Source organism: Heliangelus exortis, chromosome 19 (assembly GCF_036169615.1).
Source record: "Heliangelus exortis chromosome 19, bHelExo1.hap1, whole genome shotgun sequence".
NCBI classification, from domain to species: domain Eukaryota; kingdom Metazoa; phylum Chordata; class Aves; order Apodiformes; family Trochilidae; genus Heliangelus; species Heliangelus exortis.
The window spans coordinates 11,463,779-11,489,891 of record NC_092440.1 but is presented as its reverse complement, the minus strand read 5'-3'; the positions used below and the strand labels follow the sequence as shown (position 1 = coordinate 11,489,891).

The 26,113-nt window shown below is 45.2% G+C and overlaps 2 protein-coding genes across 3 annotated transcripts; one reads left to right on the top strand and one right to left on the bottom strand.

Annotated features, from left to right (window-relative positions):
* Nucleotides 1-5,896: 5,896 nt before the first annotated feature.
* Nucleotides 5,897-13,402, top strand: RHOF (ras homolog family member F, filopodia associated). The gene is made up of 5 exons (XM_071762893.1): nt 5,897-6,885; nt 7,000-7,087; nt 11,760-11,869; nt 12,339-12,473; nt 13,048-13,402. Exons 1-5 carry the CDS (start codon nt 6,721-6,723, stop codon nt 13,210-13,212), a joined length of 663 nt encoding a protein of 220 aa, XP_071618994.1. The 5' UTR covers nt 5,897-6,720; the 3' UTR covers nt 13,213-13,402.
* A 1,348-nt stretch (nt 13,403-14,750) lies between these two features.
* Nucleotides 14,751-26,109, bottom strand: TMEM120B (transmembrane protein 120B). Of its 2 annotated transcripts, none has more exons than XM_071762892.1 (12): nt 25,916-26,109; nt 23,179-23,297; nt 22,112-22,228; nt 21,300-21,359; nt 20,640-20,735; nt 19,498-19,587; nt 18,448-18,513; nt 17,469-17,530; nt 17,130-17,222; nt 16,690-16,754; nt 16,471-16,543; nt 14,751-15,537 (listed from the first exon to the last, which is right to left on the bottom strand). In XM_071762892.1, the coding sequence occupies exons 1-12, from the start codon at nt 25,982-25,984 to the stop codon at nt 15,461-15,463; spliced, it is 987 nt and encodes a 328-aa protein (XP_071618993.1). In that variant the 5' UTR covers nt 25,985-26,109; the 3' UTR covers nt 14,751-15,460. The 2 variants fall into 2 exon arrangements, with proteins under 2 accessions (XP_071618993.1, XP_071618992.1); XM_071762891.1 differs by having other exon boundaries at nt 16,475-16,543; nt 25,916-26,107.
* Nucleotides 26,110-26,113: the final 4 nt, after the last annotated feature.

Genomic DNA, 26,113 nt, shown 5'->3' with positions numbered 1-26,113 from the left:
CAAATCTACAGTGGAGAGGATTTGCTACGGGCTCTGTGTGTGTATTTCAAGCCAATAAAAAACTTAACAAATACACATCCAGATGTGTTTTGTACTTGAAAGATTTCTGTTTAAGATGTCTGATTTGGAAGCATGCTAAATCTGCTTCCTTTCTCCATTTGTCTGGAGTCCTGTATCTTTGAACAGGCACTTTCTGTACTATTGTTAGATTCCTAAGACCATGACAGTTCTAGGGGCACTGACATTTTACAAGTAGCTTCAGCTGCCTTTCACACAGGCATTTTTAGCCTTATGAGAGATACAAGTCTAAGTAGAATAGTCTTAACCAGGAAATCTCCCCTCCTTAAGAAATCAGAGCTACTCTGTTAATCCCAGAAAGCAACTGGGAGGTTGTCAGCGTGCCTGTTGTTACCATGGGAGTCAGGAAGAGTGAAATGTGTGTAGGAAGGGAGAAACTCACAGGAAACAAGCCTTGAAGGGCAGAGGTGTGGAGCTCAAGCAGGCAGCATGCCAGCCTCAGCCTGGTGCTGACCCATGGGCTGGAGCTGCTGCCCCCTATGTGCCTGTGCACAACAGACCGTGCCACCACCACCAGGATTGCTCAAATGCCTTCCTGACCCACTCTGGTGGCTTGGAGCAAGGATCTCCAGCCAAGCTCTTCTCCACTGTCAACCTGTCCAGCTCCCACAAGTGTGGCACAGGCCAAAAATCACAGCTCTAAAGCAAACATGACACAATTACAACTGGGTTTATTTCCAGCCCTCAGGTTATTAATTAGCCTGCTCTGTGCATCTCTGTTTCTTTGCAGAGTTTGCTCTGTCTGGGTTGATGGCCACTCAGGTCTGAGATAAACTCAGCCAGGGCCTGTCCTTTGTCTTGCAATGCTCTGAAAAGCCACAAACCTCTCTGGTTCCTGCCAAACCTCCATCCCTACATATGAGCTCCTTCCCAGCCTGCCAACAACAGACCAAGTGCTTCCTGCTTAGCTCTCCCTGTACTCAACAAAAAACAGGCAGAAGTTATGGTGTCTCCCATAGGGATATAAACAGAGTATTTTATCATCTCTTCAGTTTGCAGTTCCTGCCTTCCTGCAGGAAGTCTGCACAACTATCAGAGAGGAAGATGGGAGCTTCATGTATTAACTGCCCTTTACTATCAGTGCCATGCATTACTCAGCAAAAGCCTGCTTTTATTTCACTTACAGACCTTTGTCTTATTGCCTACTTTGCCACACTTTTTCCCCTGGTGTGACTATTCCCAGCTTCTCCACATTCTTGTCCAAAAGGTTTGAGAGTTTCCTGCCTGAGCCAGGTGCAAGGTGTTGGCTGTCACGTATCCAGTGCAGCAACCAAGTGTTGATCAAAGCCTGACTCTTGTAATGGCTCTGGAAAACACCTGCTTGTTCAGGTTGCATTCTAGGTCACACAGTGGGAAGCATATTTAGCAAGCCAGACCTGGGATCATTTAAACTTCAGGTTCTCAAAAGCCTTACCAAAAAAGCATAACTCTACCTCTTTAATGATTAGTGGAATCTACCAAGCAACTTCTGGAAAGTGTAACCCAGATTTGGCCACTCCCAGTGGATCCACCAACTCCAGACTTATCCCTGTTGTGTAAACTGGTGAAGTTGTACACAGCTCCTGCTCTGGTGCTGTGGTCATCCTAATTAACATACATTCCTACTGCTCTCAGTCCTCCCTTGTCTCTAAACCAGCAAGTAGGTTAAAAGAAAACCTCTGCCAGGAATTACCTATTTTGGGAATGGTAGAGGGGAAAAGTAATCTGAAGAAAGCAGATACTGCATAGAGCACTCTGATTTTTTTTTTTTTTTTTAAATTTCATCTTGGTGCTTATTGGGTCAGGTGGAGTGCTGGGTAATGAAAACACAGGCAGGCATAAGCCAGAGGGATTTTAGGGTGTATACTAAAGAGAGGGGATGGATATCAGGCAAAACCACATAGTTTTGGAAGGAAAGCTATTTACAGCCCCTTTTCCTATGTTTCCCAAAATTATTTCCTGATGGGATTGTTCTCTGCTGCAGATTTGGATGCATAAAAGCATCTGAGCTGATTAATTCCATGCAGATCTGTAGCAGAGCTCTGTGCTCAGGCTGAGCCACAAGCAAGCCTGCACATCACTCCTGAACTCACTGCTGCTGCCTGTTCCCATGGAAAAACCAACCCCAGCTACCAATGCAAACACAACCTGCAGATCTTGCCTGAAACCAGGCATTCTGAAGCCCTCTCTCTCTCCAGAGAATTTCCAGATTCACTGCTGAGCACAGAGGTAGAGGGACAAGATCCAGCATCAGTGTGATGGCTCTGCCAGCCTTCCTTGACAGATTCCTCCCCATTGCTCAGCTGTGCCAGCACATCTGGGAGACACACACACACCCCAGATCCATGGGGTAGAGTTATGGTGGTGCTGCCAGACACTTGCTTGTTCATTTCATGCTTTTCAGAGATCACTCAATTGTGTTTGATGTTCCAGAAAAGCATAAGATGATCTTAACCTTGTATAACACGTTTTTTTACAACAGAACTCAGCTTAAGAATTCAGACTCCAGTGAGGAACAGAAACTTGAAACTGCCCCTATGCACCCACTCTATCTGGCTGAGATGTTACTGTCTTGATTTACACACCCTTCAAATTTCTGAAGTGGAGGGTGTTTTCCCCCACAACTGCAAAGCCAAGAATTCTGTTTGTAATGAAAGCTGAGATTCAAAATACATCACTTTGGCCATGCACACATCAGGTAGGCCCTGGTTTGGCCCTCATAGCTGGCACTCCTGATTTAAAGCATACCAGAGAAAACAACCCAAGAAACAGTATGTGATCTCTATAAATAGCTGCTCTCCAGGTAGTAGTCAGTTTGTGGTTTATGAACAAAAATCTGTCCAAACTACATCAAAGTGCCTGAATATTTGCTGCCTGATTTTGCTGAGTTGTGTGTCTAATTTGGCTGACACCTCCTGTTGCAGACTTGTCCTGTTTTCTTTCATAGCACTCTGAACTCTATGGTAGCTTTTGGACAGATTTTATGTAGAGTTTATTGAAAATTTTTTGCACTGATTTAGTGCACGGGCTACTCAAGCCAAGTGAAACAGGAACTGTATTTCTAGGGCACAAAAAGGCAGAAAGGAAATTTTCTTATTGAAATATAATTTTTCCACATTACTTAATAGTCTAGCAAGTTAATACCTTTCTGGCAGCGCTTCCAACTGGGAAAAAAAATATGGTTCCTGCTCAGCCAAACAACAACAATGCAATAATGGTTTAGGTTGGGTTAAATATCTTTGAAACTGGCAGGTGTTACAGCCACCTTGCCTTCAGTGAAAAAGGCAGTTGAGAGCCCTTATGAAACAAGGGATTTACATCAGTGGGGCTACTACACAAAAAACAGGCACATGGCAAGGTCTGAATAGATGGTGAATCATGTGGCCCAAGGGATTTTTTTCGGGGTGGGGGCGTGTGTGTAAAATATCAGGCCATGAGGAGCAGATGGTTGAGCTCTGCATGTGCAAGAGGAACAGCAAGAAACACTGCAGAAATGGATACTGAGAAGCAGCTGAAAGTGAAGGAAACTGGGAGCTTTCATTTTCAAAAGGGATATTTCAAGGTTGAGTGCGAGTCAAAAGAGTGTGAGCAAAAACAATCTCTCACAGTGAGAAAAAACCAATTCTGTACAGCTGTTGTTTAAACAAATTGAATTACCTTGAGTATACACCTAGCTTTGTTACAGGGTTCTCCTCTTACACTGGTATTGTCACCCATAACTTCTTTGTTTGTGCAAGGTACAGTTCAGCTCTCCTACACTACAGTTTCCTCTTCCCTGTCTGCCCTGCCAGTTGACACTAAATTCTGTAGGGCAGAATTTCTTTTTCAGTAGGGGGCTGTGCACACAAAAAACAATTGTTGTCCTTGTGTAACACCTGAAATTTCTCAGAAATTCACTCATCTTACATGCAAAATCCAGTTCTTTAGGGTCTCTCCTTCATCTTGTAAACTCTTCAGGGCATTGTCTTTTGCTCTGTATGTCTGTGGTGTAATAGGAATTCATAGATGAAAACAAAAAATAATTAATATCACTGATAATGTTAAAAATCAAATATTTAAGGTTCTGTCTTGTTATGCACCTTTTTAACTAAGTTTATGAGTATTTCCTTTGACATAAATGCTGCTACTTCTTGTTATGTTCAAATCTTTGCAAAGCTGGGATCTGTATTAACAAGAAGGAAGTTCTTAAGTGTATTTCAAAAACATAGTTCTCAAGATATTTAGGAACAGGACCCCCCATTCTTGTCTAGTTTATATTACCAGATAAACTAATAATATGAGCATACAGCAGATGGCATGTGCTGTTACTCCTCTCTGCAGCTGTGGCTATGAGGAAGAACCAGTAGTCTGAGACCATGCTGGTGGGCTACAGTGGTTGTATTTTCCACTAGAAATACTCTTGCAAGCCACACTTGTCTGCCCGAGGCCATGCACTATGATAGAGCTTAAATAGCCAGAACTTGGACAGTATTCTGAGTTCCTCCACATGGAAGAACATAGGTAATCAGAATATTTTGTCCAATCTGTTAACACATTTACTACATGAACCAGGATTTTTTGAGCAGAAATGGTTACAATTATGCATCTCTTCCTCCACCTGACTCTATAGTTTCCTTCTCTTTTTCAGGTACACCACAAGAGACAGAGAGGCAGCACAAGTGTGTTGGTGTTTTCTTAAGAAGTCAGGTTAAGGATATGCCTTGAGGTTCTTCCATTGTACCACAGCTGTCCAGGAGGTTGCAAGCACTTTTCCCCAGGCTTGGTATTTTAAGAAATGGAAATATAAGCTTATTTCATCACCCTGAATTGTTAGAAGGCCACAGCTTCAATATTAAAGTTACTCAGTGAGTCTTTTTTGGATGTCCTAGTAAGTAACTGAAATTACCCACTGATACCATCTAAAGCACTAAAGCATCTTTTAAAAATCCTACACACTTCCAGCAGTTTTACAGTGCTCAACTTTTACTCATTTCTACTAGTTTCCTTGGCAACCATGAAGCAACAAATTGGTAACAAGATTGGAGTACAGGTATTTACCATACCCCATTAAAGTCTTGATTTTTTTTACTCTGACTGTAAATCTCTTGCAAAAAACCAACCAAACAAACAAAAACTGGCAAAACACCCCAAACGTAGCAATGACCCACAGAATACTTTTATCTCCCCCCCAAAAAACTTCGATGGCAATAATTAACTTGGGAAGAAACAAAACCAAAGCCAACTGAATTACAGTACTCAGTTACAGGAAGACTACCAAGTCTATTTGCTGATTGTCTCACACATAGTGTGATGCTGGTTTTGCTCCAGGTCCAAATAAATCTGTTCAGGGTAAAACAATTATTTCCCGGACTATAATTCCTGTGGGATACTGGAACTACAGTCAACAGGAACTGACAGCTTTTACCATGTCCCAGATGCCTAAGATTGCAGTTCATAAAGCCTCTTTTTGACAACTTGTGTATTCTACACGCTCGCACCAACTTATTCCTGGCTGCTTAGCTTCAAACAGGTGTGAAATTGGTTGCTTCATTATTATTCGAATTATATGACACTTCCTTGGGTGTTTACTCGTCCTTCCTGTCGCTAAAATCCCCTTTTCTTGCTTTTTGTTTGCTCTCTGCACAAAGCAGGCCCGTCCTCGGAAGAGATGCAGTTTGCAGTCGGTCTGGAAGGCCATCTAGTGACACAACTGCGCAGAAGTTACAAGAAAACCCCATCTAAATGGTGATTTGTTGGTTTGGTTTTTTTTCCTCTTTAGTTGAATTAAATGATCCTGCAACACTCAAAACACTGAGTTGTTAGTATTCCCACAACACTCAAAACACTGAGGAGTTGTTAGTATTCCCACAAGTGGCGTTTCAAACATTTTCGGGTCACTTTCTGATTTCTGAAGAACTGAGCTGGGTTTATTTGAGATGGAGCAGAGCGTTTTAGCCCTGCTAGGACAGAAACACAGGGCTGTGGGGGTTTTTCTGGTTTTTTTTTTTCTGCAGTATGGTGGCAGATTGGCACCTGAGCAAGTCTGTCACGACACAGTTACCTCAGGGGGTCTCTGCTTCCCGCCCCTCAGCCGTCAGGACCGGGATCCGCCACTGCAGACACCGAACTGGAAGATTTCTCCTCAGCCGCTGGTGATCTGGGGTTAACCAACAAGGCGCCAAAGGGGCTCCCTGGGGGAATAAATGAGGAGTGAGGCAGCAGGAGAGGCCATTGGCGCCATAGTTGCTGGAAGAGGATGAGCACCCAAGATGGCAGCGGGAGCTGAGAGAGAATGGAGAGGGCCAAACGTCCTGAGGTGGATGGAGGCTCCCCGGAGAGGACAGGCGGGAGCAGCCCCTCGGAGTTTGGGCGGGAAAAGTCCTGAGGGGAGCCCTGTGGTGTCCACCGGGGCTGCGTTCGCCTCAGCGCCGGGGCCCCACGGTGGGCAGCCGCACACCCGTGAGGAACCGATGCCCCAGGCCCCTGAGGGAATCCCCGCCGCCCCGGGGCTTCCGCGGCGTGAGGCGGCGGCACCGCCCCGGGAGAGGCCCGGAGGCACCTGAGGCGCTGGTGCCCGCGGGGCGGGGCGCGGGTGGTACGGGGCCGCCCCGGGGTGCCCGGAGCGCGGCTGAGGGGGATCCGCGTCCCGGCGGCGCTGAGCCCGGTCCGGTCCCGCTCCCCTCCATGGAGGCGGCCAACGGGGCTGTGCCCGAGGGAGCGGCGGGGAGTTCCCGCGGCAGCGCGGCCGCCCCGTCGGGCAAGAAGGAGGTGAAGGTGGTGATCGTCGGGGACGGCGGCTGCGGGAAGACTTCGCTGCTGATGGTTTACGCCAAGGGCTCCTTCCCCGAGGTGAGGGCCCGCCCGGGGTTCTGAAAGGGGCTGCTGGGGACCGCCCGGTAAAGCGGCGGGTGCTGGGTGCTCGGTGCTGGTCCCCATCTAGAGCTGCTTCTCCTCCCTTTGCAGCAATATGCGCCGTCCGTCTTCGAGAAGTATACAACCAGCGTTACGGTGGGCAAAAAGGAGATCACCCTGAACCTGTACGATACCGCAGGTAAGGGTTGGTTTCACACCATTTCCATTTTCCCAGTTCCAACAGTATCGGTTCTGTGCGGCCGCTGCGATGGGACTGCACCCAAACCCACCCCTGGGTTTTCAGAATTTCAGATAAATAGGCAGAAACTGCTTTTACCAGTGCAAAATGCTGCTCCTGTGTTTCTGTTCCTTCAGCTTTTGCTGTATCTACTTAAACCAGACTGATACTTGCAGACTGTAAAGCTGGATATATCCTCAAATTGCTTTTCTGCTACACTTTTAGCCTAATGTTGCAGTCAAGACTGATAGAGACTGAAGTACTACACACAAAAAAAATCTGTTACCTGTTGCGTGCATGAATGTGCATTCCAGAAATAAAAAGGGTTGCTCATCTAATGGCATTTCTAGCCATGGGGTCATTATCTAGTTCCTATCTAGTTCACTGTCTTCACAACACAGTTTATTAAGAAAATCCCATCAATTAGCAAACGTATCTGAAGGTATTGAAACCCAGTTCCCAGCTGCAAAGCATACATAATACAATCCACCAGGAGAATATTTTAATCTCCTGCCATGTGTGATCGAATAGCAAAGGAGAAAAAGGCTGGTTTGTGTTTGAAATAAAAGGCCTTATAGCAGTAAAGGGTATTTGAAAACGCTGGTAGTTTGTTCAGGTTTATTTCAAGAACTTGTGAAATTGTTTGTGTTCAACTTCATTCAAAGGTCCCAAACTGTTATCCAGCTGCATTCCTAAATGAACCCTAAACCTGACACGTGCTCTGTTTCAGCTCTGTGTAAATAATCTGTTTCAGTACAAGACTGTGGAGCTGTTCCAAATTTAATCCAAGACAAATAAGACTGGAATGCAGTCCATATTAATCTTTAATAGTAGTAAAACACACTTACCTTCTTGCATACCATACGTGATATCTGAATAAATAATTTAAAGGTTTTTAATCTAAAAGTAAATTTTATTGGTAATCTTTACTGCAGTGTAGCAAGATCCTGAGCACTCAATTTGCCAATCATGTTCTTGTGTCAATATTACTGTTCTCTAATCCAGTAATTTTGATAATGTAGCTTCTACTGAATGACAAGGGTTTTGTGATTAAGTGTCAAAGGAGAAGAGAAGGGCTGAAATCCAGTGTGAAAGATGGATTTCCTTAATACAGGGTGTTGGCACAAAGAACTTGTCACAGTGAACTTGCTGAGTTTTTATGTTTATTCGCTGTCAGTGTGGAATTTTTGCCTGTCACAGGGTTCTTGGTACTTGTCTGGCTCATTTAAAGTCAAGCTGCAGCTTCCAGCATTTGCCTTAGGAGTCTTTTCTAGGATTTAAGGAATGTGGGCTTGATCCAGACAGGTTCTGTGTGCACTCAGCTCTCTCAAGCCTGACATAAGTGCCCAGATTCTTGCATCATGTGAGGGGTTCAGCTCAGTGCAAGACCTGCAGCCCAGACAACACTGAACTCTGTGCTGGTGGCTTGTCTTGTTTCCTTGTTCAGGCATTTAACTTCAGCAGAAAGTGTCTACCCTTCCACATTTAGTTCACAGATATAAATACTGTCTCAGACTAAAGCAGTGCCCCACAGAGGAACAGAGCAGGGTGTATTTTGTGTTAGGGAAAGGCTGGAGTTTTGGTTCTGTTTCTGAGCTGCTTACATAGTTTTATGTTACAGATCTGTGTCACACTCAGTCATTCAAGCAGCTTTTTATCCCCTTTCTGAAACTGGAAGTTACACTAGAGGAAGAACTCACTTGAGCACACATTTTAATCTCATCCTGTTTTTAATAACACAGAGCTGATGATGAGTTCCTTCTGGGTTATAAAGGACTAAGAGTGGTGTCCTGTCCTTCCAAATTCAAGTACTGCAGTAGGAGAAGAGCACGGGGAGTGTCCAGTTGAGGAGACAAGAGAACTCCAGTCCCTCTGCCATGTGGATGCAGCATGGCTGATGCAGTTTTGGAATGGGGGTTTCACTCTGCTGAATTACTTTTGTCATCTCATGCAGCAGCAGCTCATTAAATGCCTCTCTCAGCTGGGGTGGGAAAACAGCAGCAACTTCAGCTTAAAGAGGAGTCTAAACATACAATTTATTACTGGATGTACAGTGGTTTAACAGTGCAGCATATTGCCAATAGTCTGTGAATCATCCTCTGACTTACTCAACTGCCTGAGTTGGTCTTGCTCTTCCCTGAAATCCTGACACAGCTTTGTACTTGTGTTTTGCTTCTCAGCCTGAAAGGTTCCCAAGTCAGATTAGCATAAAGTTACTTAACTGGGATCCAAAGGATGTAGATTGATTTCTAAGGAGAAGGGAGTCAGCTAAGTGCCATGTAGCAGTGTAGGGGAGGAGAAGGCAAAGCTGCTTTTCTAAGAAGTGTCACTGGATCTTAATGTTGCACCCACTGCAGAAAGGACTTTGATATTTTCAGGATCTTGCTAAGAGCAACACTGAATAGAGCTGCATGTGCTTCAGCATCACAGAAAGGCAAAGGACAGGTTCAGCTCTGTGGGTTGTTTAAAGGCAGAAGGATTCTTTGTATTGTTAAGTCCCGAGCAGCTTGAGACTCTGAGCTTGTCCTACTTACTAAAGGAGGACACAAACAAAACGCCTAAGAATCAAACATTCCAAGCTTCCAAAGGTATTTTTTTCTTGAGAAGAATTTTGGTTACAAATGAAGCTAATGAGTTAGTTTAAAATATGCTAGAGTAACAATTTTCTGTGTGACTTTTCTACTGTGCTACTCTGTCTTCCTCATGAGGACACCTCTTGCTGCTGCAGGAAGTTGGTGGTGTACGCATGCAATGTGTAAAGGCTTTGTAACACCACTTGTCCCATCCACAAACAGGCTCTGCAGCTGCTCGTTCAGTTCAGAGTTTCCCACTCCTTGCTGTGCTCCAGAGAGGCAGAGGCATTCAGAGGTAAATTAACTCTGTCATTTTTTACATACTAAGAGAGCAGCATTGATGCTTTAGCTGCAGCTCAGACACAAGGCTCAGTTTCAGATGCTGTTTGGTGCAGGACTTTCTGAGACCAAAGAAAAGAGCTCTGCTGGGCTGGGGAGGAAGTTATGCCTCATCTTTGTGGGTGCTTGCTCTGACTTGCAGGAAGCACACGCAAAGCCTTCAAGGGGGGGTTTCAGGTCTGTAATGACAGATGTTCAGCAGTCTGAGGCCTTAAGAGAAATTTTTAAAGCCAGTACATGCACAAGTAATTTTTCATAACTTTGAAAAGGAGGGTGTGCCCGGGGAAGAAAAAAAAACCCAACTTTTCCTTACAGTGTGTCTCCCCACCCCAAGTGTCCTACTGGCTCTGTTCCTGCCAAGAAAAAAGTCTGCCTCCCAATTTTTTTCTAACAATGGTATTCTCATGGAGCCTGCAGACTAACAAATCAAATAAAATCAGGTGCATTTCTCTGTGTCTGTGGGAGCTCCCCATGGTGCAGTTTCATGTTGATCCCAAACACAAGAGTGAACATGGGGATGTGTGTAGGAAGTGGTTGGCTGCTCTGCCCTGGGTGGCAGGATATTGCGTTCTTCCTTACCCCTTGGTGGTGGTGAACAGTGCTGCTGTACATTAAGACAGCTCTTACCAAGTGGACTTCTTATCATTTTTACCCTCTCCTGTTAGTGGCAGTGGGTGCTGAGCTCCTTAATGGACTGAGCAACACACAGGCTGGCACATCTTCAGTGGGGAATTGGTGAAGGGGGGAGGAAAAGCAGACCCAGACCTGTGGTTTTACTTCTTCCCCTGTTCTTCAGCCATCCCCAGGGACAGCATTCAGGTGGCAAATAGATCAGTAGATTAAGTCAGGGTTTCTTCTTCATTAAGTCTCCGAACAAAATCTCAAATGGAAAAGATTGTTTGTTTTTCTTCCTGAACTGCCAACTATATCTGGTAATTACTGCCTTCATGAACTTAATTTCTCAAAGCAAGACACCTTCAGCTCCAGCCTGGTGATTACTGCTAAGTCAGATCTACAGCAAAGGGAGTACAGGGCTGAATCAAATTAGTTTCCTCTTGTCAGATCATGTGCTAGAACATCCCTAATCAAAAATCTGACAAATCCACTGCTTTTCCAGAATTCAGCAGCAGCCCTAAGATCTGCTGTGTAGTCCTGCTTCAAAGACCACTTAAGCCTGGCTCACGTTGCAGCATGTTCTGTAAAATCATGTCTTGTAAAATCGTGTGTGTGCTGCTGCAGATAGGAACAGTGCTGGATTGCTGCTTCCTCTCAGCTCACTGGGCTGGCAAAAGCAAGTTTGCCACCAAATTTTTACTTCAGCATCCACATGTAGCAAATAAGGAGTTTCTTCTCCTCACAGCTCCACCTGTGCAGCTCCACTGCCCAATTGCAAATGTTTTAAGTGATGACTGTCAATTAAATTGGTAATTGTCAAGCAGACTCCTTCTGCTGATTTTGCTTTTGAGCAGCAAGTTGGCAATCAGCTATAGGAACAGTTCTTAGGAGCTGGACAAAGTTGGATATGTTTTATATTCTGAAACATTGGGTTTTTTTTCAGTGAAGAGGAATCTCCTGCATTTAAGGAAAGGAATTTTACCACGGAGAACTTTGTCTATGCAATTACAATACTGTTGTTCTCAAGTATACACCTTTATGTATTGCCATCATACTGCTTGTTAGAAACAGAGACTTATTTACCCAAAATATTCTCTGTGTTTCAGGGCAGGAGGACTACGATCGGTTACGGCCGCTTTCTTACCAGAACACAAACGTCGTGTTGATTTGTTACGATGTCATGAACCCCACTAGCTATGATAATGTAGCAGCTAAGGTAAGAGGCTTTCATAATTGCTTCAGCCTTTTAAATGAATTACATAGGCCTGATACATGGCAGGTTGTCAGATTTAAAAAAGCCAACACTTTAGTGACCTGAAGCCTGGGCGTGTAGGTGCACAGATCACTCATCGTGCACTGAGCTGCAGGTCACAGACCTCCTTACAGCTGAAGCTCACCCCTCCATGGCTCCTAAGTGCTGAGAACTCTGCAGTGCACTAAAAAGGTCACAAAGTGAAATTGCTGTTTTATTAATAGTGATGTCAAATGAACAAGACTACACACAGGCATTTAAGATTCAAGTCTACTTCCATCACACACATCTTCGTTCATGACATCCAAAATGCTGAGACTGCCCTGCGGATAAATGCTGGCTCTGTTCTTTATGTTTATAGTTTTGATTTCAGAAAAAGAAAGAAACAAAGAAAACCAAACCAGACTAAAAGGCTTTGTTTTTCTCCCATCAGTGGTATCCTGAAGTGAACCACTTCTGCCGAGGTGTCCCACTGGTGCTGATCGGCTGCAAGACGGACCTGAGGAAAGACAAAGAACAGCTCCGTAAGCTCAGGGCTGCTAAGCAGGAACCCATTACTTACAGCCAGGTAAATAACAGTGCATGTGAAGTGGGGTCCTCTTTCCAAGAGATGAAACACACTCCTTTTCAATGGCACCATTGCTCACAAGTGCAACCACAGATACTCCAAAATGAGGTGATTGCAGTGTCCAGGTAAAGAAATTCTTGACAGTCAGCACTAACAGGGCTTTCTGTAAGTCCTTTTTATAAGTGGCCAGATCACCACCCATTTTAGTACCTAAGTAAAGAGAAATTTGAACTGTTTTGCATATCTGAAAGGAAACCCATTACATCTCATTCTTGTTTCCTTTCACAGCCAAGCTAAAAATTTCTATGCCTCAACAAGTAGATCAACATCTAGATCACCATGGGGGAAAAACCATCCTAGTTACCAGTGCCTCAGTTTATTACCAATGTTTATTACCAATATTTATTACCAATTACTCAGTTTATTACCAATCCTGCACTCTACTCAGAGGCTGCTTCTTTCTTCCTGACCTCACAATACAAAGATGTACAAAATAATCCCCTTTCTTTCCCATTTCGCCTTCCTTCTCTCCCACATCAGGTTTACATTGTTTCTTACCTTTTGCTCTGTGCAGGGTGAAGCAGCTTGCCAGCAGATTAATGCAGAAATTTATCTGGAGTGCTCAGCAAAATGTCGTGAAAACATAGAAAATGTTTTTAAAAAAGCAACAACCATTGCACTGAATGCCATGAAAAAAGCCAAGCGCCGAAAGAAGCAGACAGTGTGCTCAGTGTTATGATCTGGACTGCAAGAGAGCACTGAGAGCCAAGCAATTCAGATTTTAAAACCAACTTAAAGACTTTTTTTTCCCGCCCCCCATTATTTGTTCATATTCCTGAAACAATTTTTATTTTAAATTTTTTATTATGTTCAATATTTTTGCACTTGTGTTGCACTGTGGTGATAAAGTTTTTAAAGCTCTTTATCAAGTGTGCCTTTGTCCATCTGGTTTCTGCTCTTAACTGCAAAATGACCACCAAGTCTTGGACTCCCTATTTGAACTGCAGGGAACAGCAACTGCTAGTATGTGACTTCATTAGTGGCATGATTTCCCTCTGAAAAATAAAAAGCACCTTTTGAGGAGACAAATGGCAGTTATCATAACATTTCCAAATTATTTTATTTGGTGCAAGTGTTACGAGTTAGCCCCAAGCTGCACCAGTGCAGAGGGAACATCCACTACTGCCCCTCTTCCACCCCTGACTTGTTTTGATTAAGACTTGCAAATCCCTAAAAGCTTAAAATGTAAAACTAAAAATAAGACAAGTTTGTGCACATCTTGGAATACAAAAAAAGAGAAGTGTGCAGCCCTTCCTCCACGAGAAATGTTTGTTAGTAAAAGCCAGCACCACGCAACACCTTACCCAGTACAAAACTGAAACATCAACATGCAGGAAGTTCCTGCACTTACCCTCAGCTCCACAGCAGAAATCTTTGTTTTTAGACCTGAGTTTCTCATTCTGCAGAACTGAAATGACTCAGCATGTGCAGAGCTCCCCAACTCTGGAGAACCAGGCCCACTGCTCAGATCCAGCAGGTTCCAGCATCGCTCTCAAAATAAAACAATTTACATTTCATAAATGGAGAGTTCAAAGGATGAAAGAACAACCCCACAGGGTGTACAGAAGTTAACATAGCAACACACAGCCCAGCTAATATGGAAGTTATTCAAAATATGCAAATTGCAATTTATTATTCATCCCTGCAGGACAGTGACACTGTGAAGGTAACTTTGCTAGCCTGGCAGCAACAGAACAACTGATGACACCATTTCAAGTCTGTAGTACACATAATTTCTACATGAGGACATGTACAGGGAGAAGGGCATAATTTTCAGCATCTTCCCAGTTTGGGCTTTGTGCTGGCTCTGAGGAAGCCACCCTTAGGAGGGACACTGCCTAAAGCAGCACACAAAGTATTGGCCTTAGAAGGTACAGGTGTTACAGCACCCAAACCAAGCTTATTTGGATGAGTAAGTTGAAGTACAAGCAGCACAAGGAATTAAGCAGGACAGCAGTCAGGATTTGTCCCCTGCCATCCTCCTGAGCCAGTGTTTACATTCTCTTAGTCATCAGTACAACTGCAGCATCTAAATAAAATGTTTAACATTTCTGCTGAGCCTGTCCTCACCTTTCCAGAACAGCACTGGGAGCAAGAAAATACTGAAACCAGAAACCAAAGTGCAAACGTGCTTAATGCCACTGATCAAGGAAAAGTGTTTTCTCAAAAATCAACCCAAAAGGCAGTGTAATTGTTATTAAAAAGGGGCTGAAGCAGTTCCATACTGAGTGGTTTATTTGAGGTCTTTTCCAGGCCTGGACAGATGACCTGGTCTCCCTGGAAGAGGACTAGCAGACTTCCATTTAAAAATGCCTTGCTTTTGTTTTCAAAAGAGGGTTTATCTATCTTTAAATAGCTTTTTTGAAGTATATTTAGCAGCAGTATGGTACAAAGATGGGTGTGTTGTTTTTTTTTCACAGTACAGACATGTTAATATTGCCACCAAAAATATGCCTTAAACAAATGCCTTTAAAAAACAGCATTCAGTCTGTATTACAGATCAACCTGGAGTGTTCATAAACCTTTGCAAATCCAATACCCAGAATTTAAATAATAAAACTGGAAAGTGTTAAATATCATTCCAGAATTGGAATTACAGTAGATCTCACATTCTCCCACTGCTGGCACTTCACCAGGCAGGTGCATGCTGCCCTATATACAGGGAAAAAAAAAGAAAAGAAAAAAAAAAAAGCAAATACATTCTGTATTAAATATACATAAATAGCAGGACTGCAGACTGGAGAGCCATGCTTGTGTAACACTGAGTCTGTGCTGGCAGAGTCCATGTCCTTCAGCAGACACAGGGATGGACAAGTCCTTCTGAGCCCATCCACAGGATCACTGAGGTTTAGTAGGATCTGTCCCAAAGCCAGTGGGGATGGGAGGAGATTTCACAGCTTCTTCATTTTGTCTTTTTTTTCTGGAGTTTAGTGTGCACCACTTTGAGAGTAGTGAGGAAGTTCCCGAGGAAGAGCAGCAGAAATGTAAATGCCAACACAAAAACCTGAGAAGGGGGGAAAAAAGGGTGAGAGTTGAGGGTGCTGCTTGGGCCACAGTGAAGGGAACTCTGAGGGGTCTTGGCAGACAAGTCCAGGGGGGCACCAGCACAAATATCACAGGCAAATATATGTCCCCACATCCACTGTGTGAGTTAATGGGAAGTGTATTTTTCATCAGCATTAGCATTCACTACTGTTTAATAATACAACACAAATTATTCTCCACATAAGTGGACTCTCAACAAGTACAATCATTAAGTCTTATCTAGTCAACAAGTACAATCATTAAGTCTTATCTAGTGGACTAACATTCAGCTACAAGCACTTTCACTCAACAGCTGTGGCATGGGGAAGGCCATATTCCTCCTGAACAAAGTAAGCACACCAGCTGCAGCAAGATCTGGCCAAAATAATGACCATCAGATTATCTGGACCACTGGATGCCTGATGGGGTCCAGTCTGAATCTACAGGAGCAATTCTATAGCTGGAAAATGCATGGACATGTTTGATGGATGACAGCAGTTGAGAAAGCAGATGGAAAGATGCCTGAAAGTGGGGCAATAAAGTGGATAATGTGTTTTTCAATTGATTCATTGCCATGGTTTTATTGTGATCATATTTTTAACACATGGATCAGCCATAAAGCACCACCAGCAGCTCAGCATTTTAAATGCCCATAAGCAGCAAGAACATGGTGAGATGTTCACCCACCTACACTTTCTTCCCTCTACACCCTCTGTCTTTCAGTTTGCATGGTCACCCGTGGGTGCAAGTTTCCTTACAGTAACTCACATTTATTTCAAGTCCTCTGATACTGGCTCTGTGCCACATCATCCTGAGATACTTAAGATGGGATCAGATGCCCAAAAGTCTTTAAGGCTGTGGCTAAGCAGCCCCCTCTCCCTGTAGCCATGCTTTTTCTGAGCAGAACCAACACCCACCTGCCATTCTTTGCACTCCTTATGCCTTGACAATCCAAATAGTGTGATTGCATTATATAGCTGCCAGAACTAAAAAAAAAGAAGAAGTTTAATTACAAGCAAAAGACCCAAACCTTAGAAGCATTTGCCATGGGTCCATGTGATCTAAAGCACCTTTAAAGCAGTGGCAGATCCTCCCAGTGCCCCAAAGTTAGGAACAGGATTGCTCAACTTACGTGCCCAAAGAACAAGAAAGGAAGGAGAAATGTCAGCCCCCGCCACATCCAGGACTGAAATCCTTCTGGAAAAGGTTAACAAAAAAGGCAGAGTGAGCAGAGAGGAGCCAGGACTGGAGCTGCAGCCCTCCCCACCCAGACCACCCCATAAGGGGCTGTTCCCATCCTGCTCTGCAATATCCAACCAATTTAAAAATACACACTTGAAGGTGTGGAAAAGGGAGGAGGATGAAGATGCCTAAAACTTCCATCTTAACCCTTTCAAGAGCTGAGGGAGATCAGAGCCCTCTACTCAGGACCTGCAAAGGTTAAAAACCTCCCTGCTGCAGGACACAGGCAGGAACTGGCAGCTCTGCAAAACTTGCTCTAGGAAGGCCTCTCCTTATCACCCTCTCCCTGTTACAGCAGCTAAAACCTGTGCAAACTTCACAAAGCCTCACCTACTGTAAGGTCCAAGTGGTTTCTCTCCCCCAAAGCACGAAGTCTATAAAGGCAGCCCCTTTGGTAATAATACTGTAGGAACTGAACACAACCTGGAGAGGAGAGAGGACACATCCTTGTGTTGGCTACTCAGAAGAGTGAGAGATGTAACAAACTATTTTAATAATGTGCAATCCAACAGCACTTAATTATTGTCTGTATTTGTACACTGTATATTTGCATGGCAGGATATACATTTGTATGGTTTAGTGCTCCAGTATTTACAAGCAGAAGTGTTTTCTTTTAAGCACACACTAAACTAATTTACTCCATGAATTACCAAGGCAAAATATACTCACTCTGAAAGATGGAAAATGCTAAAAATTGGCTGCGAAACATTTGATACATGAGTCCATCTGGCCTGAAAACAAAATACAGAGGAGGTCCATTTGTTTGGTAGAAAGCATCCAATGCAGTGAGTGCCCTTGCCCCTCATGGCCACACCAGATCCCACCAGCAAACAAAGCAAGTGCCCGGTACCCAGCCTGCTCCACCTCACTGGGAGCCCAGAGAGAGTGCTGCAGCCCCACAGCACAACCCTGGCTCAGAGGAAATGCTCTCACTGGTGAGGTTTCCCCTCTCCAACACACAAACGCTGTCCCCTCTCATTCATTTGTTTATTGTGGTTTTCTCCAGGCAGCCACCAACACCGTTCAGCAGCATCAGCATCAAGACTCCAAAGGGGTGGAGTTGGGTGGTTGTGCTCCTTATCCTGAGGGTAATTCAGGATAAACAAAGGACAGGGGATCTTCTGCTCCAGCCACTGCCTCATCCCTCATTTTTAAGCAGTTTTTAATTATTACCTAATCAGCTGAGACAGGGGCCACACATTGGTTGCATTGCTACGTTGCTTGACAAACCCATAGAAAGGTAGCTTGAGTTTTTGGCTTTTATACTGGTTGTAATCTGGGTTCAGTAAAGGCACCAAACAGATTCATTTTGTGGTGTCCTCCCTCTAAAGTGCTGCTTGCTTGCTTAGTTACACATAGAAACAGAAATTGGGAGATCTGAGAGATTTTACTACCATCAGCACAACTACAGCCCAGGGTTTGGTAGTGTTTTTGTGCTGGTTGGGGTTTTTTTTGGTTTTTTTTTTGGTTTTTTTTTTTAGCACAGCCTGCAGTGTTGTGTTATCACTGAAAACATCCCTAAGATCAAACAAATACCAGGTCTGACACTTTGCCATGTACCCATGCAGCTAAAGCTTCATACTGGATTTTAATGTTCAGATGATGCAAGGATGGTGAAACAGGCTTGAAACACCTTGAGCACACTTACCATGTTAACATAACTCCAGACAGGAATGTGGAGACGTAATGATGAGACACCCACCAGCCTTTGATCCTGAAGAGAAAAAAAAAACATGGCAGTTAGACCAAATCCATGGATTTTAGCATTTTAAATCCAACTTTATAGACAGAAAAATCATCCTGATTCGGGAGAACTTGGGGGGGATCCTGACAGGGAACAAAATCATTGGCTCAACTCTAGCAAAAGGGATGCTGTAGAAGTTTATATGATACCACAGCTTAATTGGGGCACAAATCCAGGACTGCTGGAGGGAGGTTGAGGACCAGGGTCCATCTCTCTTGCTCCCACAAGTTCTGCAGCACAGCAGGAAGCAGCAGTCTTCACAGCACAAGATGCCAGGGTGACTGATGACACACAAATTTCAGCCCACACACCCTTTTTTCCTCTGTGCCATGCAAACAGGTGATGTTTCCAAGTCCCTCCTTTGAGATGGCTCTCCCTTTCAGACACAAAAGCTGCAGAAAGCTTTGAAAATTACACTAAAATGAGCAAGGGCTGTAGTGAGCACCACAGCAGCAAGACCTCAGCACCCTGCCTTAGGATATCCCTGCTGTGGGTGCCATACAGAAACAAAGGTTTGGAGTAAGGATTGTGGAATGGTTTGAGTTGGAAGAGACCTTGAAGATCATCTAGTTCCAACTTTCATCATCTTTCAGTTACATTCCCCCAGGGTTTTACTTGTGTGCCCATTCTACAATAATCTCCTACCCACCAGCTTTCCCTCAACATGACTCTAGTTTAGCCCAATGCTTCATGAGATGTGTCAGTGACCCACGGGGTGTCAGCTCCAGGCACAGAGTCAGCACCTTGGGTCAGTCCTTTCACCAAAACCCCTCAAATCTCAAGTGGTCACATCTTGAAAGCAACCATGGAAACCAGAGACAAGAGACCTTGCAAAGAGGCATCAGCATCTTGGATTTGCTGGGCTTCAGCACAAAGATGAATTTGATTTTGGAGGTTGTTTTTCTTTTAAGGACATTTCATGCTTTAGATGAGATTTTTCAGGTGGCACAGTACCTTGATCCGTTGCTAATGAGAATGCTTTCCCGTATCGTCAGCGTGCAGTAATACCACACCAACAGAAAATTAAACACTTCATCTGTCACCCTGGTAAACAGAAAAAAAACCAACAACACACGGGAAAAAATATTCTGTTATAAATGCACATTGAAAAAAAATTATTTTTCCTCCCTCCCTTTAGGTGAATGAAAATATGGATGAGCAAGGCCACAGACAACAAGCCCCAGTCCTGAATATCTCTACTCCACACAAAGAACTACACACATGGGCAGCACTGTTGGGCTCAAGAGTCCTTTCTTCCAGTGAGAAGAGCCCCATGACACCACACTGCAGATCCTGAGCCAATAAGCAGGTATGCAGAGATGACACTAATTCCTTCTGAAGGAGAGAAAGCACCACAGAAGCTGCAGATGATCCAATTTAGAGAGGCATTTCCTGGCTAATTCAATGAGATTCCATGAGATCTATATAAACCCAATCAACTGAAAGAGCAGAAGAGCATTACACTCAGAATGGGGAAAAACCAAACCCAAAACAACTTCATTTTGCCACCTGCAAACCCCTGAAGCCAAGGGAATTTGGGGCAGCCTCTGTCCATGGCACCATCGTTCCCTGGTACAATCCTGCATTCACCCAGACTTGGGAGACCTCAGTGGAAGTGCCCAGATCCAACACCTTCCTGTTTTTCAAACAAAATGGCACAGTGGAAGCTTGTTGGTGCTCAGGTGACCTCGAGATAACGTTTCAGGTCTGATCATTTCATGCAAATCTTCTCTTGTTGTCTTTGCAAGCCCAGAGCTGCAGCACAGTGCCAGCCCCTGCCTGGGACAAACTGAGCAAAATCAACTGCTTGTTCCCAAGCACAGCATGAGGCCAGGAAAAGGATGAATCAGGAAACACCACGTTGCACTTCTCTAGTTACAAGAGACTCCAAAAGAAAGTAAACCAAGGAAAAAACAAGTAGCTAAAACCCAGGTCCTGTTGGTGTTGAGGTGCGAAAGCTGTCCCGCTGTCCAGCTACTCAAAGCCTAAACATTTCCAGAGCTCATGTCACCATCCTCAACAGAAGGGAACAGTGAGTTCAAAACCAACATGTTATTATTCAAAATACTTGATTAAAAGTAAAAAAAGCAGCTTACCTGTAGTGGAGAATAAACCTGCAGGCGATGGCCCCGAGTAACAAGATGATCGTCAGATAAAGTTTGAACTTCTCGTACTCATCCTTGTATGCAAACCTGGCAGGGAACAGCCTCTACCAGAACGTGGCTTCATTTTTTTCAAGCCAGATACAAATCCACATGCCCAGCCTCAGAGACATGAGTTTTTGCTTAAAACATGTAGAAAACCAGCAGCTGGCACTGAGAAGCAGCATTCTGCCTGCAGGGACCTTCGAGGCTGCACAGCTATTACACTGCAAGACAACTCAATAGCTTAAGCCCACAAAGGCTGATTTCTGGGTTGGCATGATAAGAATTAAAACTTGAAAAAAAAAACCCAAACCAAAAACCTCTCCATCTTCTGAAGCACTGTATGCCTACAAGCCACAATACCATTTTTCAATGCAAAATTTCATTTACAATTCAGGCAGCAGGCTGGGCTTGAAAGTAAGCAATGGACAGACTCCACCAGAGCTCATGAAACAAGAGCTTGGGCCCATGTCACAGTCCAAGCTGCCCATCCTCAACATTTCATCTCTTATCAGATCTAAAGAAACCCATCCCCATATCTGTACTTGAGTCCAAACCAACTGCTGGCTCCAGGTAACCCCAAAATTCACACGTGCAGAAACACTCACTTACTTTGCTTGGTTACTCAGGAGTGTGACATTCACGTTTCCCAGCACCAGATTTAAATACAGGCTGAAAGACAAAAAAAAATAAAAGCAGACCCAAGTAAGTCTGTTTATTTGGTTGCTGCAGGATCAAAGCTGAGACCAAAGCCACATTTGCTGGTGGTTTTTAATTAAGGCAAACTGGAGAGATAGACTACAGAAAAGGATTTAAACGTGGGAAGGTTGGTCAGCATTCCCAAGAAGTTAAGAGAAAAGGTTTATTTTCCTGGTGTCTTTTCTGTGCTACACTCTACTGGTGAGATAGTGTGCAGTGTCCAAAACCTGAAATAATGGGGAGAAACTGACAGAAAAGCTTCCGCTAGAACCTTCTGAGGGGTTGCAACATCACACAACCCTCACAAATTGAAAAAAAAAAGTGAAATAAATCAAGCAACCCCATTTGAAGCAAAGCACAAATTTTAAGTCCATTGAAAGCACTACTTCTTGTGCTGATTTAGTTTTTTAAAATTTCAGCACAGGGAAACATCAGTGCAGAACAGTGAACTGCACTGATCTCTTGCCAATGCAGTGTTAACTTTTATTTTTACAAGAAACCCCGTGCTGCCCAGGGGCAGTTCCATTTCCATCCACTGCCAGCTGATGAACTCAGTGTACAAGTGACACCATGGCTCAGCAAGAGATTCAGACTAATCCAGTCTTACATGCATTTCTTCAACATGCACATTTGTCCTTCAGGAACACCACCAACTGTGAACACTTGGAAAAAAAAAAGAAAAATCATCCTTCCTGGAGCATGTGTCTACCTGGTGAAGCACATACCCATTCTTCTTTGGCAAGTAGGCCTCCATGTCAAAGAAAGCATTTTGCCTCTCCTTGATCTGGGTGCTGAGCTCCTGAATGAGAGCAAACTCCTCAGGACTGGCTCTGGGCTTGCACCTGCAAGCACACAGAAACAAGATATTCCTGTTGGTGTTTTTATAGACTTTTCATTGAAAGGAAATTAACGTTGTCATAAAACCCAGGACTGTTAACGAGCTAACTCTGTGAGCTGATGCCATTGCCCTCTTTGCTTCTGTATTTCTGCAGCACCCCTTTGCTTACCATGACTTTATTTCACTGCTTGGTTTATGCCATTTTAAGTTATTTCTACCAGCTGGTTTATAAATCACCTTCTCTTTTCATCTCAGCTCAGTGACAGGATCCTGTACCTCTTCCCTAGCAAAGCCCTTAGGGAACACTATGCTTTTTTTTTGCAGGGACTCCTTTCAATTTGGGACTTTTGAGTGAGGGTTTAGGCACTGCCTTTGCAGAGGCATTAAACGTTTCAAGAGGCAACAAAGCACACAGCTGATGATTTACTAAGAAACTGTGGTTTTACCAACTAATGTATACCAGAGAGCAGTTGCATTAGCAACCTCAGGTGCTGGAGGTTGTGCTTCCAGACCTGCACACAAGGCATTTGGCCCCTGGGGATCAGCCAGAGACAGTTCCCTCCTGTAAATCCACCCAGGAGCAAGTTACACCTTCAGGTTCAAGGACTGATGCTGCTCTTCCCGTGCGGCTCACGGAGCAAAGCTTTGCTCACCTAGCAAAACACGTGGACCAAAAGCTGTGTGGTCCTGCAGCATATGGCACGTACTGCAAGGATGCAAACCCAAGCAGGCTCCCTCAGAGATCTTCTTTATTTACCGGGCTCCATCTCTCATGGGGTTACCAACGTTTTATCTGGCTGCGATAAACGGAGGTGACCCAAGATTAATACGGAGCAAAATTACCACTGTGACAAAGACTGAGCATTAAAATGCTAAAAATACAAAACGTTTCAAGCCTTTGGGAAGGAGAAATATCCCATCCCCACCTCCTCCACCCTCCAGGTCTCCTGTTACCGTTGCAGGCTGTGCTTCAGATCTCTCAGTGTTTTCTTCTGCCGGTGTATGGAGGTGCTGCAGGCTGTCTGCAAGTTGGTGACTTCCTCCAGTTTCTGCCTGTAAACTTTGTGTGTTTCCTGCAGGAGAAGAGAAGATAATTAGTAGAAAAAGCTTTTGGTCCTCTCCTCTGAAGGAAGTGTGTAAAAACTTGGGTTTCTGAGAGTCAACAGGCACGCATGGAAAACAAGCAAGGAGAGGGTGAAGCCAAACCACCATGGATCCAGCATGGATCCAACACTAATGAAGGTCCTGCAGAACAAAGAGCATCCTCTGTGCCTGCCTCCTTTCCTCTTTGTAACCAGCTTTCCCACTCAGGAGCTCCCCAGCCCCATCCCACCCCTGTAATGATGCTCTAATCCTCAATTGATCCCCATCAGACAGGTGGCTACACCACAGAGCAGAATCTGATTTCACAGCCAGATTACATGTGGTGGGGGGGGGAAAAAAGATGAAAGATAAGGACACAAAGAAAAAGACAGACCCAGCCCTGGCCACCACTGCCATCTCAGTGCAGGTTACATGGCTATTTGCCTGACTGCTTTATCTACCAGCACATCAATGACCACAGAAAATTACATCTTGTTGTCCCAGAGCATAAATATGGTGTTAAAACTATACAAAGCAAATCTTTGTTCTCCCCCTCATCAGAACCTGTTCATGATTTACAAGAGCAATGCAAAACAAGCTCTGGTATCTGATTTAAAAACCTTAATAACCAAACTAACCGTGTCCAGGAACCACAGTTCAGGAGGCTTCAGGATTGGTTTGGCTTTGCTAAACTTTGGGGTTCCCTGGAGTAACTCCTTCTTTGGATGTCACATAACAGCATCTTTTACAAGGCTGTTTTCAAAGGGTACAAGAAGCTTTTTGCCAAGAAAGTCTTTAAGTATTTATTAGAAACATAAACAGGCAAGCTAAGAGCTGGTAAATTCTATAGCCAGCAAAAAAACCATCAGGATAATGATTTCAAAATGACACTGGTATTTACAATAACCTTTGCTGGTAGAGCAGTTATTTATTCACCAGGAGAGGGGACTGTCTACAAAGTGGGCCCACCACCAGCACAGAATTTATATTAAGACATATGACCCATGGGGGAGGGGGAGCAAAGCACTTTTTCATTTGCAGGACATTCAAGGGGAGCCCTCACAGAGCTTTTTCCAAACCAAACCCTGGTTTACACATTCATATGCAGGGTATAAATTGATAAGCCCATTTTCCCATGTTTCTGCCCCAAAACTGCAACATCCTGCAGCCCCAAGCTTTCTCAGACTGCTGCTCCAGAGATGAGGCAGAACCCAAACACCAATCTGCAGAGGTGGCTGGTGAGATGCTTTTTGCAAACCTGGGTGTCCCTCAACCCCATCTCATGGCTGCTCCCCACAGCAGCTCCTTTGACACCCCCTCAAGTTGGAGCTCCCCAAACAGTTGGGATTTTTACCCTAAATATCAAGGTTTGACTCAAGCACAGTTGGGAGCACAGAGGTTTCCTCCAAAGCAAACTGAACCATCACCTGGAGCTGGAGCAGGGTTCACATCCTCAGGACCCCACGGATGTCACCTCAACTTGTCACCTCTATAGTAACAACCAGTGGACAACAACCATACCTCAGGCCACCATCAGCTGAGACCCACCAAGAAGCATTTCTACTTTTTTGGGGGGAAACTGAGGCAGGGTTAAGTCATTGACATTTGGTTGTGGTGTAAGTCAGACTTGAGCAGAGTGCTCTGCAAGGATGGTGCAAAAAGGTGACCAGCAAAACCACACCAGCACAATTCCCACAACACCCAACCACCACCTTCCCTCCTGAACTGCCTTTTAATTAAGACAACGAGCTAAACTGCATTATTGCATCGTTTTTGTTGTTTTTTTGCGGTGCACACTCTGTTTCCCACCCAGGCAGAGGAGAGCAGCCACTGGTGCTTTAAAACCAGCACAAAGCTTTCAAGCACATGTCGAGGCAGAGCAGCGATGCCAGGCAGGGGAGGGATGGCTTCTGGAGGGAAAAGCATTTGGGAGACACAGCTCTCAGCCTCTGCTCCGAACTCTTTCTGTCCCTCAAAGAATTTCTGCAAGGTTGACACGGAAATTAAACTCCGGCCAGGTGCTTCTTGCAGCACAGGCGTTACCCGCCTCACTCCTTGTGCCCTGGGTGCAGGAAAACGCCGGGTCACCCTTTGTCAACCTTCGTCACCCTTTGTCATCCTTGCTCCAGCGGCGGGAACCACGGTACCGCAGCCCCTCGGTGCCTAAGCGGACACACCCGGGGCCTCGGCCCCAGTTCGGTCCGGGACGTCCCGGGAGCGCACAGCACCCGGCTGCGCACCGGGGCCCGGGGGGGTTTCTGGGGTGCTGTGCTGGGTGCGCCCCGGGCCTGCGGCGAAGGCGCTGATCATGCGTGGCCCTGCCGGGCGCAGGGAGGAGGGGGCGAAGCGTTCCGCACCTCTGGAACCTCCTCGCCAAGGCTGCCCCGGGGGCAGCGCAGGGGAACCCCGGGATGCGCACCGCGCTTCTGAAGGTTGAGGGGCAGCCCACGGGCGAGCCCTGTGTGGCAGGGAGATGCAAAGCGGTGCCGGGCAAGGCAGCGCAGCTTTGCGCGGGGCGAGGGAAGTAGCGAACGCGGCGCAGGGCGGAAGACGATGCCGCGCAGCGTCGAAGGACCCCGGCGCGGAGCCGCGGAGCCCCCCGCCTCACCTGGAGCTGCCGGAACTCCTCCTCCAGCTCCTGCCACTCGCCGTGGCACCGCTCCAGCTGCACCCTCATGTCTGGGCGGGAGATGCGCGGGAGATGCGCGGCGCGGAGCACCCGGCGGCGCCAGCCCTTGCCGCCGGCACGAGCCCGCAGCCCGGCCCGGGGGCCGCGTGCGCCCCTGACGTCATCGCGCGGGGAGCC